This window comes from Leptodactylus fuscus, chromosome 7 (assembly GCF_031893055.1).
Source record: "Leptodactylus fuscus isolate aLepFus1 chromosome 7, aLepFus1.hap2, whole genome shotgun sequence".
In the NCBI taxonomy this organism is placed as follows: Eukaryota; Metazoa; Chordata; class Amphibia; order Anura; family Leptodactylidae; genus Leptodactylus; species Leptodactylus fuscus.
Window position 1 is genome coordinate 58,699,011 of NC_134271.1, and position 20,944 is coordinate 58,719,954.

Here is a 20,944-nt window from a genome sequence, read left to right on the forward strand (position 1 = left end):
AATGTTATAAAACAGTCTCACAGACAGCAAAAAATAAAAAATTATTTATCTATTGTGTGGATAAGACTGTGGCATGGGTTTAATATGTCTATCAAAGGCAGTACATACTGAAAAATACTATCCATCTGTCAATTCACAAGACGCTATCAATGGTAACTTTATCCCTCAGAAATATCTGCCAGCTGTCCACAACAGCCAGACTACCAGTGTTAATCTGTGGTGGGTGTAGGAGGGAAGGATAAACTTCTTCATCTTAAATGCAGAATAGAAAAATGTAGGGTAACCATATTCATGGTAAGGTTAAGTTTAGAATGAAACTAGTGTATTGTAGTATAGTGTATGACAATGGCTAATAGTTCCCATGCGTTCTAGACCCATTGATGTAACGCTAACATATTACTACTGCTGCAAGACTATGAGCTCAAGGAGGAAAGTAATCGGATCAAAACTGTGGGAGAGAAAAGCTCTGAAAAGCCTAAAAAGTACTGCTGTCTTTGTGCTGTCATTGACTAGTTTATGGGTCATAACCTTAGGGTCAAGATGGTGTGACAGTCATGGAGCTTATTGGTCTGGTGCATAGTGCTGTGAAATCTCAAAGGAAATAAAGTACATGCACATGACTGTGTACTGGGTCCATAGCTGAATGACACATTGACATGTACTGCCTGCTCTAAAACAGACACAATGGGGCACATTCAACAATACTGTCTACTTTTGCACGGTCTTAAACTACGAATTCGATTTGTACTTTTAGAAATATTTAAGAATCTGTCATACAGACCTTCATAGATATGCAGCAGTGTTTCTAGACAATTCTGTCTCACCATGAGACAAATATTTGGCGCAAGATATAATGGCATAACATAAGCCTCTCTCACTTCTTGAGACACATGTGGCGCATGACAGGAATTTTTGTTGCACAAAGTAAATTGTTGTAAACTCTTTACACCATTTTAAACTTTGTCTACTTTGCACCGGAAATCTGCGCCATATTTGTTCTTTTCGGATTCATAAATGTGTGTTAAAAGTTACTCTTAAACCATACCGACTGTTCTCAACCACACCCATTCTGTCCTGAACCACACCCACTCTGGTGTACATTTTTCAAAAGTGTCTAGCCTGTCATATGTTTCTGTTCTTTATGGTGCACACTGTTCATACATAGGTCTAATTGCTGTGTACTATAAATTTTGGCACAAATTGAGACAGAAAAGTGTCAGTCTTGGTTTGATAAATGTGCCCCACTATCTTTTAGCAAGCCTAATCTGCAAAATGGGCTGTCAGTATCTGTCCCAAGTTTTATTATGGGCTCACAGCCCCATGATAATACACAGGCATGTGTACAAGACCTCTAGAATATAAGGAGTCAGTGTGATGAAACACAGCTACCATAAAGGCAACAGATACTGCACATGTGAATGGAGCTCAGTATATACTGTAGACAACTCTGAGAACTCACTGTTTGTTTCAACAAAAACCAAAGGTAATGTGCAGTAAAAATGCACATGGCAAACTATAAGATGATAAGATAAGAGATAAGATAATCCTTTAACCCCTTCCCGCCAATGGCACTTTGACTTCCTGACCAAGCTCGATTTTTCAAAACGGAAATGTGTCACTTTATGTGGCAATAACTTTGGAACGCTTTAACTTACCAAAGTGATTTTGAGACTGTTTTCTCGTAACACATTGTACTTCATGTTAGTAGTAAATTTTGGTTGATATGTTTTGTGTTTAATTATGAAAAAATAGGAAATTTGGTGGAAATTTTGAAAAATATGCATTTTATAAAGTTTGAAATGATGTGCATTGCATACAGAAAGTCAGACCGCCAAAATTATATCCTAAATCTCATGTCCCAGATCTCTGCTTTATGTCGGCATCAAACTTTAGTCACCCTTTTATTTTTTACGGACATTATAAGGTTTACAAGTGAAACAACAATATTCAAAATTTTCAAGAAATTTCCAAAACCCATTTTTTAAGGGACTAATCCAGTTATGAAGGGGTTTTGAAGGACCCCTGTATTAGAAACCCCCCTAAATCACCCCATTTTCAAAACTGCACCCCTTAAATAAGCCAAAGCAACATATACCTAGTATTTTAAACCTATAAGTGCTTAACAGGAATTAATACAAAATGGAGGTGAAATTTTCAAATTTGATTTTACTAATATTTTCGTTTAGCCCTAGAATTTGCACATTCACAAGGGGTTAAAGGAGAAACCGCATCCCACAATTTGTTATGCAAGTTCTCCCGACTACCATAGTACCCCACTTGTGGGTGTAAACTAATATATGGACGCACCGCGAGACGCAGGAGGGAAGGCGCGCCAAAGAGCTTTTAGAGGGCAGATCCGGCTGTGATCACTTTCAGGAACCATGTCGCATTTACAAAGCCCTTGAGGAGTCAAAACAGTGGAAACCTCTAGAAAGTGACCCCATTTTGAAAACCGCACCCCTCAAAGAATTTATCAAGTGATGTAGTGAGCATTAGTAACCCAGAAGTGAATATGTAAGCTGTGCGGAGTAAATTGGGTCACCAAATCCCATTCTATTTTCCCACTAGCTCCTATGACACGGATGGGGAAGAGAGGCATTCTGGGGGATCAGCGCTGGTGTATTCTCTCTCATAAGCTCTAAATATGGGGTGTCCCCTGAAAACGCTCGCACCGCTTATACATTTCCTTCTAGTTGCAGCCACTTACGTCCTAATGATTTGGCGACTTTTGGGGTTTTTGTCTTCACATTGTACAAGCAAGATTTTTATTTTTATCTTCTGGCAATCTGGCCATATGAGGGCTTGGTGTTTGCGGTATTAGATGTACTTCTCAATGCCACCATTTTGGGGCCTGTAACTTATTGACTACATTTTATTAACTCTTTCTGGGTGGGATGTAAACGGAAACATCAATTCTAGCATTGCTTTTTAGCATTTATTTTTTTTCCCACGCAGCGTACAGCATAAGTAACATGTTACCTTTATTCTGCGGGTCAGTACGGTTACGGCGACACCTCATTTATATGATTTTTTAATGCGTTGCTATTTGTGCAGAATAAAATTCAATTCAGGGGAAAAAATCTTATTTTTGCATCGCCATCTTCTGAAAGGCATAACATTTTTATTTTTCGGTAGACAGAGCTGGTTGACGGCTTACTTTTTGCGGGATGACCTCTGCTTTTTATTGATACCATTTCGGTTTTCATCTGACCATTTGATTATTTTTTATTGAACATTTTGTAAGGGAAAGGTGGTGAATCATTATTTTGTGCAGTTTTCTACGGGTTTTTTTTTTACGCCGTTCGGGTTAAATAATGTTTTAATTGTATTGTTCAGGTTATTTCGTACGCGGCGATACCAAATATGTAATGTTTTTTTCTATTTTTCTTTATTTTACATAGTAAAACATTTTATATGGGGAAAGAGGGATTTTTGGGGCTTTATTTATTTCTAATTTATTTTAAACTTTTTTTCACTTTTTTTTTCTGTCCCCATGGGGGATTGAAGCAGTGATCGGCTGATCACCGCTTCACTACATATACGCTGCAATACACGTGTTACACGTGTATTGCAGTGTAGAGGAAGCTGTCAGCCTGTGTGGACGCACAGGCTGACAGCTTCCTTTACGGCAGGATCAACCAGGTACGAGGAGGGGGTAAGTGATGGGGCAGACCCGGGGTCACTGATCAGACCCCGGGCTGCTCCCTACGAACACCGGCACCCCCCGAAACCGGCGCGGGGGGTGCCTTTCGGCAACATAATACACTGAAACCCCGGAGGTGCCGGCGGTCATGTTGACCACCAGCATCTCAGGGGTTAACACCCGCCATCGGACCCGGTTCCGACCGCGGGTGTTACGGGGCATTGTCAGCCGTGTATTACGGCTGACACCTGCTGTGCATGGTGCTCACACAGGTTGTGTGTGCGCACCATGCATCCGCAGTAATAGTACATATATGCTGAGAAGAGAAGATATACTAGGAGTCCATAGCAGCTAAGGAACAGAAGAGAAAGAAAGAAGACTTCATGGTCATCGTCATAATCATTAGTTTTCTGTACGAAGTGATCTTCGCTTGGTCTGATGTAGATTATACAGCCTGGTTGCGGTTGGAAGGAAGGACTTGCGATAGCGCTCCTTCTCACACTTGGGGTGAAGCAGACGGTCAGTTACAGTGCTGCCAAGTCTCATCAAGGTCCCATACATGGGGTGGGATTTGTTCTCCCGCATGGAGGTCACCACGGACAGTATCCTTCTGTCCCCCACCACCTGTACTGGGTCCAAGGGGCTCCCCAGGACAGAGCTGGCCCTTCTGATCAGCGTGTCAAGTCTATTTCTGTCCCTGGTTTATATACTGCTCCCCCAGCAAGCCACACTGAAAAAGATGGCTGAAGCAACCACAGAGTTGAAGGCGGCCCTAAGAAGTGGCCCCTGGACTCCGAAGGCCCCCTGAGCAGGTAGAGTCTGCTGTGGCCCTTTCTGTGCAGCGCCTCCAGATGATCAGCCCAGTCTAGTTTATTATTGAGGAGCACGCCCAGATACTTATAGGTCCTGACTATCTCAATACATGTTCCTTGGATCTCCACTGGGGTCGGAGCACTTCTCCGTTTACTAAAGTCCATTACACCACTATCTCCTTGGTCTTTCCAGCATTAATCCTGAGCTGGTTCCGCTGGCACCATTCAACAAAATCCCGGTTTAAGTCTCTGTATTCCCTATCGTCGCCATCAGTGATAACTATAGCATAGTCATCGGAGTACTTCTGTAAGTAACAGCTGGATGAGTTGTGCCTAAAGTCAGCAGTGTACAGTGTGAAGAGAAATGGGGCAAGAACTGTACCTTGTGGTGCCCCCGTACTACAGATCACAGTGTCAGACACACCGTCTTGGGCTCTCACATACTGAGGGCGGTTTGTCAGGTAGTCTAGGAATACAAGTGAATGCATCCCACAAAGTACAAAGCAGAGAATTGGAAAAGGAAACGCTCCCTAACTGTAGCCTTACATCGTGCGTCACATGATCCATCTCAGCCAGTCAAACTAATAATCATGTGTCACATGTCACAACAATACCTGGACAGGCATCACAGGACAGGAGTGTGGAGTGTGTCAGGGACAGCTTTCAGTGGATTTGGACTTTTGATGAAACTTTTAATTACAGTGACTGATATTGTATAAATATAGTTTGAATTCCTGCAAAAGAAAAGGTGTAGAAACAATCATGACCGTTTTAATGGATAAGAGGTTTACAGCTTGTCTGACCACGACTGTCAGCCATTTATGAAGGAGTAGGAGCTGGAGTCAAGAGTTTGATTTATAGATAGACTGTAAAATCAGCTTGAATTTGTATTTGAAGCCATTTGGCTAACCAAAAAGGGGCACTGCAGTGAACGAGTTCCGCCTCTCTGGCTCTTACGTTCATGCCATGTCCAGTCCTGGAGTCTCTGCTCATAGGGAGAACCACCAGTTCCTTCACCACCTCATGTCCGGCTATTCTCTGCAGGCTATTGCAGAGCAGTGTTAGAACAAGAGTTGACTTTCCACTGAGCTCTAAATCTATTTGGCACATGGCCAGGGACAAAGCCATAGCAATACTGCAGCTCCAGGTCTAGATTCCAGCTGTGACTCAAGGAGAGCAGGCCTTGAGACACTGCTGCAAAAGAACACCATTATTTTGAGTAGCTAAATGATTATATTAAAGCATCTGTTAACCTGTTTCTCACCAATGGCAGATCAGTTAAAGTCACTGAAAATCATTCCCATAAATTGGCCAGATTAAATGTACTTTATGTAAATGCACCTGAATAATCCATGTACTAATAATTGACCTTTCCTCTCATTGACCTGCTCATTTATTCGCGCCCCAACCCTGTTCTGTCAGTGCACATCTTGAGGACAGTACTCCATAACATGATGGTAGGTGGAGGAGCAACCGCCTGCCTGCTGTTTATAAGGCCCTGGATGACAGTATCAGAGATTAATAAACTACCAGGAGGAGTCCGATCTGATATGGCTTCCTCATCTTACCATCCAGCTACTGACCACAGTGAAGAAACTGTATCATAGCTGATGGAGGAAGGAGACGGCCTGCATAGAAGACGGCCTGCATAGAAGACATCACTGGCTAAATGGCTATGAACTACAACACATAGGAGGCGTTCACACTACCGTCTGTGTCAGACCGTGTCCGCTGCTAATGTCCGTTCAAAATCTTGCACGGACATTAGCAGCGGACACTAGCTGTGTCCGTGACATTTTGCATTGATTTAAATGGACATCGGGTGCGTTCTTTTACTGGCCGTGTCTGTCCTTAACTGTCCGTTCCCAAAAATGTCCGACTTTTTTTATAAAAAAAAAAAAAAAAAAAAAAAAAAAAAAAAAAAAAAAGCTAGCAGTCTACATAGACTAAGGGCTCGTTCACAGGGGGGGCGGTGAGGTGGTTTTTGACCATATTTTGACTCGGGGAGCAAAGTCAAAATATGGTCAAAACCCACCTGCCACGATATCACGGTCGCGGCTTCCCCCACCCCAGAGTTGGCTCAAATGAATGGGCAGACGCCGGAGGTTGCGGCTGCCGGGCCCGCGGAATCTGCCTGAAGAAAGGGCAGCTCCATTGACCACCATTGTAAAGGGGTGGATTATGACGTGGATTCCGCCCCTTTGGCCCCGTGTGAACTAGCTCTAACATTGTATGGAGGAGGATTATGATGTGGATTCTGCTGTCAAAATCCTCCATGTCCCCGTGTGAACTAGCCCTAAGTGTGTCTAAAAAGTACAAATGGGATTCATGGTTTAAGACCGTGCAAAGACACACAGTATGGATAAGTGTGCCCCGGGTATGATTTAAGACAGCTTCTACACTTTCCTGCATTTCAGCTCCATTTTCATAGAAATTGAGATTTAATCTTATGCAAATTCAAATGGCTTTAGAGAAGTTTCTTTTACTAGGGGCTTCAATCTTTGCTCTAGATAGCCAGCCATAGCAGGAGAAGAAACGCCCCTAAACCCCTTTTCAGCTAATCTGCATAACAATGAAAGTGAAAGACTGATTCAGACGGAGTATGTATTACCTACTACACCAGTCACAGTTTGGAATAAATCAGTTTATATTTTTAGTCAAGGTTAGGGGGATATCGTCACTCCTTGGGGAGAGACCACCATATAGGCGTGTGGAGACTTATTAAGCCTTTAGCACTCCACTTTGCAAGGGACCATGGGAAGAATATGCAAATCTGTCTTCCATGATGTAATTAGGAAGTCAGGTGCCTCAGTGTTGCAAACCAATAGAGGGCGCTCACTGGAATGTGCAAGCCTGTCTTCCTTGATGTAATTAGGAAGACAGAATCCCAGTGATATAGCCCAATAAAGGCTGCTCTCTAACATCATGCTCGACCTTCCAAGAGGCCTTTGTTTTGCAATGATGCTGGGATTTTTAGTCAATGCATTTTGTGACAGATGGATGTGTGTTTTTAATTTTTATATGTATTACAGTGAAGGGGAGGGCTATTTCCTTCCTCTTCTGTCACTCCCTTCCCAAAGGTACTTGACCCTGCAATCATTAGATTGCTTGTTTTACAGATTGCAATACTACTGTATTGCAGTCTATTGTACAATCATAGGCAGGCCTCAAATGGTTGTATATTATGGCACTGCAGATGGAAGGACAGTGACCTCAGCCACTGAGGGGGTTAAGTGTCTGCAATCTGATATCTCCGATCTCTGCATGCTCAGCTCCTGAGTGGGTGCCATATTAAAAGTACCAGTGTCTGCCATATTTTTCAAGCGGAGGGGGGACAGAATCCCCAAACGGAATCTTGTGCAGGTATGAACAAAGCCTCAGACGATTCTATTGGAAAACAGTCAGAATGCCTCAGGGTGAGTTAATCGAATTTATTCAACTAGTCACCTAGCCCTACTGAAAGCTTTATTGGGGATGCTGGCAGATAGAATGATGGTTCCAAAATCAGAGAAATAAGGTTTTTTTTTTGCTGGCATAAAGATCTATTACAAAAGGACCATTTTGATTGTGCCACCATGCCTCATAAACTTGTCATAAGGGTTTTACTTATGCTGATTTATTGGCTAGTTTAGGCACCTCCTGGTTTATACGAGTGTCCCTGAGCAACTCACAATCTAGCCTTCAGTAACAGCTCTAGTATGAGGAGGCAGATCATGTTTGTGCCACGTGTTAGAAAAGGTGCAGAGCAATTTCTACAACTGCTTATCACGTAGCTGAATGGGGAAGTAGAAGGAGGAAGGAGACCAGATGCAGCAGTGGTAAGCAGGGGTTACATGATGCAATGTAAACAGGATGACAATACACTTTCAACTCAAACACTGCATGCGCCATTTCCACACCAGAGCTTTCACTTCAAAGGTTTCTCAATTTCCAAGTCAACAATATAAACATAAAAAAATTAAAAACACAGCTGGTGGCAAGGCTATACAGTCAGAACCTTAAAATAGGTATCACCTCCCCCAAGCATATTCAACTGCTACCACCTCATTACAGGGATATGTAACATATCAGTTATGCAAGTCACTTCTGTAGATAAAAATAAAATATAATAAAAACAACAACTAAAATATAGTTTTGTGCAGAAGAGGTAGATGGTGCAGTGGTAGTGGGCTACAGCACTGGGGGCACTGCTCTTGCTGCTCAAGTAGGATGTGATGTCCTGGTAAGGATGAAATCTCACTGCAAGGGGTGGTGTAGACAGGAGCAATGGTAGTTGTTCGGTGGCAAGAGCAATGTCCCAGGGAGCTCAAGATCCACCGCCAATGCACCAATGGCCTCATTTTTACATAAAACGTCAAGGCTGTTTTCATAGAGCTTCTGCGAGGACAACAACCCCCTTTAGACCTCCACAGTCAGAAATGGTCAGAGGGGAAACCTGCCAAGATGTGTATCAATAGAAATCACATATGACCGATACTTGAGAACAGATCCTGCAAGCCAAACATTTGCATCTATAGGATGGTTGACATGTTTATAAATAATAGGCCTGGCAAATCCATGTTATATTAGCAAGCAAAACAAAACCATTGAGAAACTGTATCCCTTTATGGTAAAATTTACACTCTCTTTGCTCAATGAAAGATATATTGCGAAAAACTTAGAGAGGTTTGGATGTTTCTTAAATTGGCTGACTATTTTCAGACCAACACTGACAGCCAAATATTGTTTGTATAATAAGTATTTTCCAATATACTTTCTGTAACAATTCCTTGCAGTTTTCTAGATCTCTGCTTGTCTCATTCTGCCAACTCCCAGTAGATAAAAACCAGACCATGATCATGTGATGAACACCAATGCACAGCTTTGTTATAATCACAGCACAAGAACCAGACATCTTCGGGTATGTTCACACTGCAGAAAATGAAGAGGAATTCCTCTTAATTTTCACTACGGTCTAGCTGCGCCGGGATGACGATTATGCCAGGATGAATGGGACTAATCTAGAGGAAGTCTTGAGCCACGGAATCTGCAGCAAGATGGAAAAAGAAGCGTCCTGCTGCGATCTCTGCCTCGCATTGAAAACATTTCCAGGAGGAATCTCCTTCGGATTGGGGTGTGACATCCACCCCCAAATCAGTAGCAAATTCCTCTTTGTCAACACAGCCTTCCTGGTAATAAGCCGTGCACCTGTGTGTCAATCACATGACCAAGCACAGATTTTTATCCACTTGGAGTAAGCAGAATGAAAGACATCAAGCAGAGATCTAGAAAACTGCGAGGAATTGATACAGAAAGTACATTGGGAAATTGTACAAATTTCATTACTCAAACATTTGTCTCATTGTTCTGAAAGCAGTCAACTCCTTTAAAGGGGACATTTCACACCTATCTTTTGTATGTAAATTGCATATGTACGTATGTAGATTTTGAATAAGTGTTTTTATTCATATGCTAATGAGCTTCCACCGTGCACCGGAAGTGTCTGCTCTGTGTATGTATAGCAGAGGCTACTGTGCTTATGACTCGGTCTAAGCTCATTAGCATATGAATAAAAACGGACTTATACTAAATCTACTGAGGCAATTTACATACTAAAGGTAGGTGTAAAATAGCCTTTCTAAAGGCTATGCAAGGATGTGCTGATCTAAAAATGACATTTCCCAATGATAGAGCCCCTTTTAAGTCAGTTTTGCTGGTGTTGGCCCAAATTATAGCAATGCAAAGTTTACCATAGGGCTCACAAATTTGGCGCATCTCAGCAAATCTCTGCTGTAATCTTTTCCATAAAGCCCTATAAATGGAAACCTCTTCACTCTTCTACCACAAAGATACATATAGATAGAGTAGTTTGTTCCAAGTAACCAAGCACATGAATATTCCCATGTGCAGAGCTCCGTACACAGCATCGCACTGTTAACAGCCCAGATAAGACATCCACTATTAGGCCAAGGACTTCTCTTTGCAACAGTCTGAATAAAGCAACTGGTTTAAGCTTACAGCTGACTGGGAACCTGATCAATAGCCTGCCCAGAAGACATTGCACCCCCACACTGCTGTGCTCTGGTCTGCACAGCTCCATTAGGCTGATTCAATTAGAAAGCCTTCCTAAAGATAGAAACTGCTGTAATCCACTTGATAGAATATGGCAGCTCGCAGACTGTCTGTGGCGTAGGCTTTATGATGCCCTCATGGCAAGCACAGGCCATTATTCAATATTATGGAATCACCCTTTTTTATGCAGATGTGAACTGCAGTCTAAACAGCACTGATGGTATAAGACAATATTCACACCACTGGACTGTGCTGGTACGTGGAAAACACATAATTCGCAGTAACAGAATCATCCAAACTGTTACCATATTTAGCAGCTCTCTAAGTGCAGTTTAATTGGATGTGCAGTTTAGGCTGGAGGGTAGCTTGGATGTTAATGCTCGGGTGACACTTTTATATTTACCTTCCTCACTTTCCAAAATTCATTACTTTTTCTTTGTTGACATAGCATAGCAGACTGAGTGAGAGCTTATTGATTGCATGAAAACTACTTGTTTCATTTGGTACCTTTTGGGGTACATAAAATGTGTTAAATTGCTTTACTTTTTTTTTAAAAAAAAAATCTTTATATTTAACTTTTAATCACTACACGCAGGCTCCCTATGTGCAATAGAAATAGGTAGTCCGGTCTGCCATGATAACCCCTTGGAATCTGGGATGAGATACGTCACACTGAGCATAATACTATGGTGCAGAGCAGAAAGGGGTTAACCTCTAAGGCTGCATTCACACTGAGTAACGCTGGCGTTTTTTGTGCTTATTTTTGCACATAGCGCCACGTTAACGCCGTGTTACGCCGCGCTATTTTGAGGTGGCGTTGCCCGGCGTTAACACGGCGCTATGTGCAAAAATAAGCACAAAAACCGCCAGCGTTACTCAGTGTGAATGCAGCCTAAGTGCTATATAATGAATATATTCATCATGAGGATGGGGTAGTTGATGTTCCATGACGCATATATTCAGTACGGTGTCTGCACTACCAGCAAACTCAGGGGGATCACTGGCAGAAACCCAAATGACACAGACAGGATCCTGCTGCAACTGATCCATCGCAGTTTAACCCCTTGCAAGTTTTTACTGAATAGTGACTACAGTATAAACCACCGCATAACTGACATTGCTGTGGCCGAAACAACCTGAATTAAAAAGCTAGCATGTTATTTAACCTGAACGGAGAAGGGGAGGAAAAAAAAAGAGAGAGTGCAAGTGTGTGTGTGTGTGTGTGTGTGTGTGTGTGTGTGTGTGTGTGTGTGTGTGTGTGTGTGTGTGTGTGTGTGTGTGTGTGTGTGTGTGTGTGTGTGTGTGTGTAGATAGATATTTTGGAGTGTGTTCAGCCAAAAAAAAAAGTCTTTGTGCGTAAATCGAAACCTACATCAGATCCTTTCTGGCATAGACTTCTGGCATCATTTACACCAGAAAATTCTGATAGATGATAAATTTGATGTGGCTGATGACCCTGTCCCCACCACATCCCCTTTAAGTTTCTGTTTTCTGGCACACAAGCCATGATAAAAAGGCTTTTACATCTCCAAAGCCTAAAGTCACAAAATATAGCAGCTTTTAAAATTTTTCTATAGACAAAGCAGGGCACATTTCAGAGTGTCATACATACAGAAGAACATATATGTTACCTGTGTCAGAATCTTTTTGATCTCCATTTGTCCCTACTGAGAAAGGCAATTTTCTTTTTGTAGTTTTCTCTTTCCCTCCATCACTTCGATCTAACTTTAGAGTTTTATTCAGGGAAACTTTATCTTTATCCTAAATAATAGAAAAATGGATATTTCAGAAATCTATGACTTCATGAGGTCAATGAATTAGAAATGTAAACAGTTCATAAACATGTAACATTTCACTCCAGAACAGAGGTCCTTAAAGGGAGTCTGTCTTCAGAATCCAGGATACCTGCTAATAGAAAGGTTAGGGTCACTGGAATTAAACTTTGATTTACCCTTGTGAATTCAGTGCTGCCAATACTAAGTTATCGCAGTGTGTGTCAATAGAAGCTCTTTGGAGCAACTGCAATGTCCTCATTGTTCCAGATGAGATCAGTCCGGAGGAGGGTGTGTCCTTCAGGCCGAATTGCGAGGCGACTCGGTCTGAAGAATGAGTATCTCACTTCTTTTTTTCAGGAGCCATTTCTTCCAGCTCCCGGAAAAAAGACCTGAGCGGCTCCCACTGATTTCGATGGGAACCGTCTTTTTGGTCAGTGTTTTGAGGCGGATGCGGCCGCAACCAAAAAACCCCAAGTGAACTTACCCTAAGTCTTTGGAGTGAAATTTGACCTCTAAGGAATTTAAAATCTTAATTATCTGAGGAAAACACCACCACCCCCCAAAAAAACAAAAAAAACAAACAAACATACTTTGGAGTAGGGATGGGGATTATTGCCTTTAAGAATAAATAGAATAAATATTGTGATGTAAAAATCGGGCATTTTATCTAATAAAACTGCAAATCTTGTAATTACTGAAGAGAAATAACAGACAAGAACGAAATCACCCTCATTGCTCCAAAGTGCTCATTTGTATATTGAAAAAAAAAATATTATATATGGCAATATCCAAGTAACAGAAGCCCCAATTCACGACGTGGAAAAACAAAACTTAGGTGATCGTAACCCATTTGCAGGGTTGGGTTGATATTCTGGTTTCTGGTGACAGACTAAATTTATATCTTTTGAGTCACATTCAGCTTTCAGTGATGGCGAAGTTATAAAAAAAAATAAAATAAAATAAAAAAAAAAATAATGATATTGGATAACTGCAGATTAAAGTTTGACCGATTTTTGATCCCACCAAACCGGCACTTTTTAGAAAGGATGGATATACCTAACCTTGTGGTTACCATATTGTAGAAACTCACACAAATCAAGGCTCAAACGCAGAGCCAGAGAACACGGGAACACAAACCACTTATGGCTCTAGAAAATACTGGGCTTGAAACCCAATTTTGATCCATTCCTTTTAAATAAGGCAGATTACTTAGGGGGCAACACGGTGGCTCAGTGGATAGCACTACAGCCTTGCAGCGCTAGAGTTCTGGGTTCGAATCCCGCCAGGAACATCTCCTCCAAGGAGTTTGTATGTTCTCCCCGTGTTTGCGTGGATTTCCTCCAGTTCTACAAAAACATACTAATAAGAAAAAATAAAAAAAAATGTATATTGTAATCCCTATAAGACTAGGGGCTGGGTGGTGGGAGAAAGCTAACTGAACTTCCTATAAAGTTGCTTGCATCATGCCCAGCAATTTACAGTTGTAAGATCTAAAAATAGTTATTATATAGGACAGAGCTGCAAGACTGCACCATTATACTGTGTGCAGCCAGGATGGAGGGAGCGCCTCTACAGGAAGTTTAGACCCAACTACTGTGGCAATCGATAGTTACATATTCTCTCCATGCCATAAAATATACAGATTAGGCCAGGTTCACATCTGCGTCCCGGCCTCCATTATGCAGGTTTCCGTTTCCTGCATAATGGACAGACGGAAGTTGGGCGCAGATGTGAACGAGCCGTCAGGGCGGGCTCACACCTGCCCTCCGTCTCCACTTTAGCCAATCCAGCGGGTCTCCAGCATTTTCACCCACAGGCTACCCAAGACCGGATGCTTATGCAGAGCATGGCATTCCATTGCTGATTAGGCCCAGATGAATGGGCCTAAATCAGCAGGGAATCCCGAGTCAAAGGCTTTGTGGCTGAACCAGCCATGGAATCCGCAGCAAGATGGAGCAGGACACTTCTTATTTCCACATCCTGCTTCGATTTCTGTCTTCTAATGTTTCAGGCGGAATCTGCCCTGGATTCGAGAGCAAAATCCAAGGCAAATTTCACCACATGAGCATACCCTTAGGTATTCCAATTCCTCCACAAAACAGACATTACACAGCAGATATCATGCGCAGCTCCAGACTCCCTGCAGACTAGGTTCATTCAACCAGGTCTAGTCAGTGGTGGATAGCCAAAGCTTTGCTATACCATTCCACCACAGGGAGCAGAAAACTGTCAGTGTCAAATTCTTCTTCATTTTTGCCAAGTATAAACAAGCCCCAAGAGCTAACAATTTTTTAAAACAAAATACAGTCACACCTCCATAACAGATCCTTCCCTCAGAAAGTCTCTATTTTGTACAAATAACAGATTTCCTCTCACTGAAAGCAAAAGCATACCTGACATGTCTTATCTCTATCTTATAAAAATGAATTCTTGTCTGTCTGCACAAAGTACCACATTTTGGAGGAGTAAATACATACTTATGCGCACAGTACCACACGCCAGAGAATTAGATACACATCTCAGCATACAGTACCACATGGGGGAGGATTAGATACACGTGTGCACACACAGTACCACACGCCAGAGCATTAGATACGCACGTCTGCACATAGTTCTACACACCGTAGGATTAGAAACGCGGCTGCACAAAGTACTACATGCCGTAGTATTAGATACACGCGTCTGCACAGTTTCACACAGCGGAGGATTAGATATGCACGTCTGACACAGTACCACACGTCGGGGGATTGGATACATGCGTCTGCACACAGTACCACATGCCGTAGGATTAGATAAGCGTCTGCAAGCATCTCCACAGGCCAGAGGATTAGATGCGCACGTCTGCACACATTTCCACACGTCAGAGGATTAAATAAACGCACCTGCACACCATTGTACACGCCATAGGATTAGATACACGCATTTGCACTCAGTACCACATGCCATAGGATTAGATACGTGCATCTGCACACAGTTCCACACGCTGTAGGATTAGATACACGCCACTTCACACAATACCACACAGGGGAGGATTAAATACACATCTGCACACAGTTCAACACACCGGAGGATTAGATACGCATGTCTTCACACAGTACCACATGCCGTAGGATTAGATAAGCGTCTGCAAGCATCTCCACAGGCCAGAGGATTAGATACATGTGCACACAGTTGTACACGCCAAAGGATTAGATACATGCGTCGGCACACAGTACCACATGCCGCAGGATTAGATAAGCGCCTCTTCACACAATACCACACAGGGGAGGATTACATTCGTGCGTCTGCACACAGTACCACACGGGGGAGTATTAGATACACGTTTCTGCACACAGTTCTACACGCCATAGGATTAAATACGCATGTCTGCACACAGTACAACACGCCGTAGGATTAGATATGCGCATCTGCACACAGTTCCGCACGCTGAAGGATTAGATACGTGTGTCTGCACAAAGTACCACACGGGGGGAGGATTAGATACGCACATCTGCATACAGTTCAACACGCCGGAGGATTAGACATGCATGTCTTCACATAGTACCATTGCCAGAGGATTAGATACGCGAGTCTACACACAGTACCACACGGGGGAGGATTAGATACACGCATCTGCACACAGTACCACACACCAGAAGATTGGATACGCACATCTGTACACAGTTCCAGACGCCAGAGGATTAGAAACCCACATCTGCACACAGTACCACACGCCGGGTGATTGGATACATGCATTTGTACACAGTACTACATGCTAGAGGATTGGGTATGCGCATCTGCACACAGTTGCACACACCAGAGGATTAGATACACACATCTGCACACAGTACCACAAAACATAGGATTAGATATGCACGTCTGCACACATTACCACCCGCCAGGGGATTGGATACATGCGTCTTCACACAATACCACACACACTGGAGGATTAGATATACGCCACTGCACACAATACCACACGTGGGAGGATTAGATACGAGCCTCTGCACACAGTACCACACGCCAGAGGATTAGATACGCATGTCTGCACACATTTTCACTTGCCGGAGGAATAGATAAGAGCCTCTTCACACAATACCACACGGTGAAAGATTAGATATACCACACCAACAAGGATTAGGTATGTGCATCCGCACACAGTACAACACGCCAGAGGATTAGATATGCGCGTCTTCACACAATTCCTCACACCGGAGGATTAGATACACGCCACTGCACACAATACCACACGGAGGAGGATTAGATATGTGCCTCTGCACAGTACCACACACCAGAGGATTAGGTATGCATATCTTCAAACAGTACCACACGCCAGAGGATTAGATACGTGCGTTTACATACAGTACTACATAGGAGAGGATTAGGTATGCACATCTGCACACAGTTCCACACACCGGAGGATTAGATATGCACCTCTTCACACAATACCACACAGGGAGGATTACATCCGTGCCTCTGCACACAGTACCATACGCTGGAGGATTAGATAGACTGCTCTGCCCAGAGTACCACACATTAGCGTTTTATTCCAGGTTTCCATAGCAACCCAACCATTTTTCTTCACTGCTGTAAGTCAGCTTTAAAGAAGCAGGGCACTGTGGATGACACTGTTACACAAGGTCACGTACATACAGCTTTACTCCAGGTATCCATAACAACTGATCACAGGTTTTTTACTGATATCCAAAATGAGATACACAAGATCATGTGACTCTTATGGACACACAAATGACATACAAAATACACCAGTGCCAAATTGGACAATTCTTATGGGGCCACTACACAAACAAAAATGTAATATACCCCTGTGAAGCCGGGCCCTCCTGCTAGTAAAATATAAATACAAGTATTACAATCTACTAAAGAGAATTTTTTTTTATTATTATTATTTTTTTAACCCCTTCCCGACATGCGCCGTAATAGTACGGCGCGTGTCGGGTCTGTAACTATGGCAACCGCCCGGGAGCCGGGCGGCCGTCATAGCCGCCGGGTGTCTACTGCTTTAAGCAGTAGACAACCGGCTCTAATGCCTCCGATCGGTCCCCGGACCGATCGGAGGCATTAACCCCTCCGGCGCTGCTGTCAAAAGCGCCGGAGGCGCCATCTTCCCGGCGGCGCATGGGCGCCGCCATTTTGGCAGGGATCGCCGGCTCCTGGAGCATGCTCCAGGGCCGACCCCCCGTTGCCATGACAGCCGGGAGCCTTGTTAAGGGCTCCCAGCCAGTCTGCAAATTCTCTCTTTTGCAGGCTGGTGTATGCAGCCTGCAAAAGAGATGATGATTTTTTGCAATGCATTAGCATTGTAATGCATTGCATTAGTGATCAGACCCCCTGGGGTTCAACACCCCTAGGGGGTCTAATAAATGCAAAAATAAAATAAAAAAAAAAAGTAAAAAAAAAAATAAAAAAAAATATAAAAAGTATTAAAAGTTCAAATCACCCCCCTTTCCCTAGAACAAATATAAAAGTAGTTAAAAACTGTGAAACATATACATGTTAGGTATCCCCGCGTCCGAAATCGCCCGCTCTACAAATCTATAAAAATATTTTTCCTGTTCGGTAAACGCCGTAGCAGGAAAAATAGTCAAAAGTGCCAAACCGCCGTTTTTTCACTGTTTTAATTCTGATAAAAATTTGAATAAAAAGTGATCAAAGCAATAACATTTCCCGAAAATGGTAGAACTAAAAAGTACACCCGGCCCCGCAAAAAAAGACGCCCTATGCATTCCCGTACACCTATGTATAAAAAAGTTACGGCCGTCGGAATATGGCGACTTTTAGAAAAAAAAAATTTTAACACCGTTTTGGAATTTTTTTTAGGGGTCAAAATGTAAATAAAACCATATAAATTTGGTATCCCCGGAATCGTACCGAAATACAGAATATAGGGGACATGTCATTTTGGCTGCACAGTGAACGCCGTAAAACCAAAGCCCGTAAGAAAGTCGCAGAAATGCATTTTTTCTTCAAATCCACCCTATTCTGAATTTTTTTCCTGCTTCCCAGTACATTATATAGAATAATTAATGGTGGCATCATGAAGAAAAAATTGTCCCGCAAAAATTTAAGACCTCAGATGACTCTGGGAGCGGAGAAATAAAAAAGTTATGGGGTTTAGAAGGAGGGGAGTCAAAAACGAAAAACGAAAATCAAAAAATGCCATCGGCGGGAAGGGGTTAAAGTGACACTGTTACTGCCCTTTCACACTGTGGAAGCTGGATTTTTTTTCTTCTTTTTTTTTTTTAAAAAAAGCAAAGTGCCCTGTTGTATCTTCCTGCAGGGAGGAACATTAAGTGGAATCGCAGGAGTCGCAGATAGCAAAGGCTGCAGCTTTGACAAAAGTGGCCTCTTCACTACTTACCAAACACAATGCTGTACACTGTATAGTGCTTCAGTCCCACTTAGTTGAAAGGGAATGAGCTATGGCAAGTGTCCAATGGATTTGATATCACTAACCTGAGAATGGGAAGTGGAGCTCACTAAAGCACCGTAAGCTATTCAAAACAGCTAAGCAGTGGGCATTCCAGTCGTAGGACTTTAATATTGTCTATCCTAAAGATAAGTCATCAACATATCAGCCCCAGAAAATGCTTTAAATGTGTACGCTTTAATTGCATGTGTGAATGGACCATTATCTTTAAGAGTGGGTTCAAAATATTGAAGTAGTACACATGCTTCCATTATAGCTACCTTCCTGGCTCTGGCTTACAAAGTGGAGCAAAATACCAGCTAAGGCCCCACACTATGAAAAAGCAGTATTTTTTTTTTTTGTTACAGATTTTGCTGCAATTTTTTTGAGGCAGTCAGGAGTGGACTGAGCAGTAGAGCAAAATATAAGGGAGCCTTCACACGGAGTAAACGCGCGTGTATTTTTTGCAAAATACACGTGTAAAAATAAGACTCCCATTGACTTCAATGATATTTTTTACATGTGTAAAAATACGCCTGTAAAATGTCATTGAAGTCAATGGGAGTCTTATTTTTACACGTATATTTTGCATAAATACACGCGCGTTTACTCCATGTGAAGGCTCCCTTTAGGCTCCGTTCTCACGGAGTAACATGCTGCTCATTTAGACACATACACGTCTCAGAGCGTGGTGCTTCAAAACAAATCCCATTGATTTCAATGGGTGCCGGCTTACACACACTACACATTGAAATCAATGGGAGGCTTTATAACCCATTGATTTCAAAGTGTTACGCGCGTAAGCTGGCACCCATTGAAATCAATGAGATCTGTATTGAAGTGACACGCTCTGACACGTGTATACGTGTCTAAATGAGCAGCGCGTTACTCCATGAGAACGGAGCCTTATATTTCCAATTCAACTTGAAGCCAATCCTGACTGCTGGAAAATCTGCAAAGAAAAAAAAACAAAAAAAAAAAACACCTCAGCCTTTTTAATGCGTATAGGTTTCCATTCAGAGGGTCCCCAAGCGGGCTCCCTGAACAGTGATGTGAACTGGGCCTTAGGGTGCATTTATACAGTCACTTTTTTTTTTCATAGTTTTTGAAGCCAAACCAGGAGAGAACAAGCGGCACATATCAGTTAGGTTTTATCTTTAGTTGCACACCTGGTTTTGGCTTTAAAACTGCATCCAAAATCCAGTTTGTGTAAACAGACCCCAAACGTTTATTCATACATCCACTCTCATCTGATGGGTGAAGTCCATGTAATCACAGCCAGTACACAATCCTGCTTTATTTAAGGGTCACGTGGGTCATATGTGTAGTCCTTCAATTCATTTTACTATACTTAAGTGTGTCTGGGTCTGTGGGGGGGGGGGGAGAGGGAGGACAATGCATAGATGGCATCCATGTGTTGTCCGATTTTCAGGGACCCATAGACTAGAATGGAGTTGTGGTCTGCAAAGGTGGCTAGAGCAGAGCAAGTCATCACACTTTTTCTAAGGTCGATTGATCTTAATAGGTGCATGCAGACATCCATTTGTGTCCCTGAAAGCAGATGTGTGACTAAGCATTAGTAGTGTTTTCACTTTCAGGTACTGGTATTTGCAAGCAGCTTTTCAAGACAAAGCCATGTCTGGATCATAAAAAGTTAAAGAGTGAGTAAGTCTAAATACACCCAACAGTCATATTTGTGAACACAGTTGTGTTCAGTCCTAGAAATATAGTCTGGAGAAAGGAACCCAATGAATCCTGATGCAGTAATATGCCAAAAGGCCAGATCACTACAGGACTAAACTGACAGCTTTAAGTCTGTTCAGAATATCAGTGGCACTTCCACAAACTCTCCCATGTGGTGTTCTCCCTATATCTGTCCCAATCATCAAAATGCATTCTTAGAAAGAGAAAAACAGACTCACCAATTTTTCAATAAAATCATTTATTCCATAGTCAAAATAAAACATAGTATCAGGAGAGAGGAGTGCTTCAGCAGCTGGATTTCAGGTTTCATTTTGATGCTGAATTTGTCAAGCAAAAAATTTCTGCTTCAAGACTTTGAAGCGGATTTTTCTGCTTGAGAAAAACATCTGAATTTCACAGATTTCAGTGGAAAAGGTGGCATTTCAATGAGAAGCCTTGAGCAGAATTCACCTGAAGATCGAGCATGGTATTGGTGTCCTGTGCCCTTCACTGAAGCCGCTGATTGGCCTCAGTAGTTGCGTGAGGTGGGGACCTCCGCTGGAAGAAAACA

The 20,944-nt window shown here is 42.5% G+C and overlaps 1 protein-coding gene across 2 annotated transcripts in view; it reads right to left on the minus strand.

The window, feature by feature from the left end:
- The window catches only part of ANKRD11 (ankyrin repeat domain containing 11), a 163,991-nt gene that overhangs the window by 32,536 nt on the left and 110,511 nt on the right, over positions 1 to 20,944 (minus strand). For both annotated transcript variants that reach the window (XM_075281940.1, XM_075281939.1), the window contains exon 4: positions 12,138 to 12,267. In XM_075281940.1, the coding sequence (XP_075138041.1) occupies positions 12,138 to 12,267 (130 nt within the window). The remainder of the gene's footprint in view (positions 1 to 12,137; positions 12,268 to 20,944) is intronic.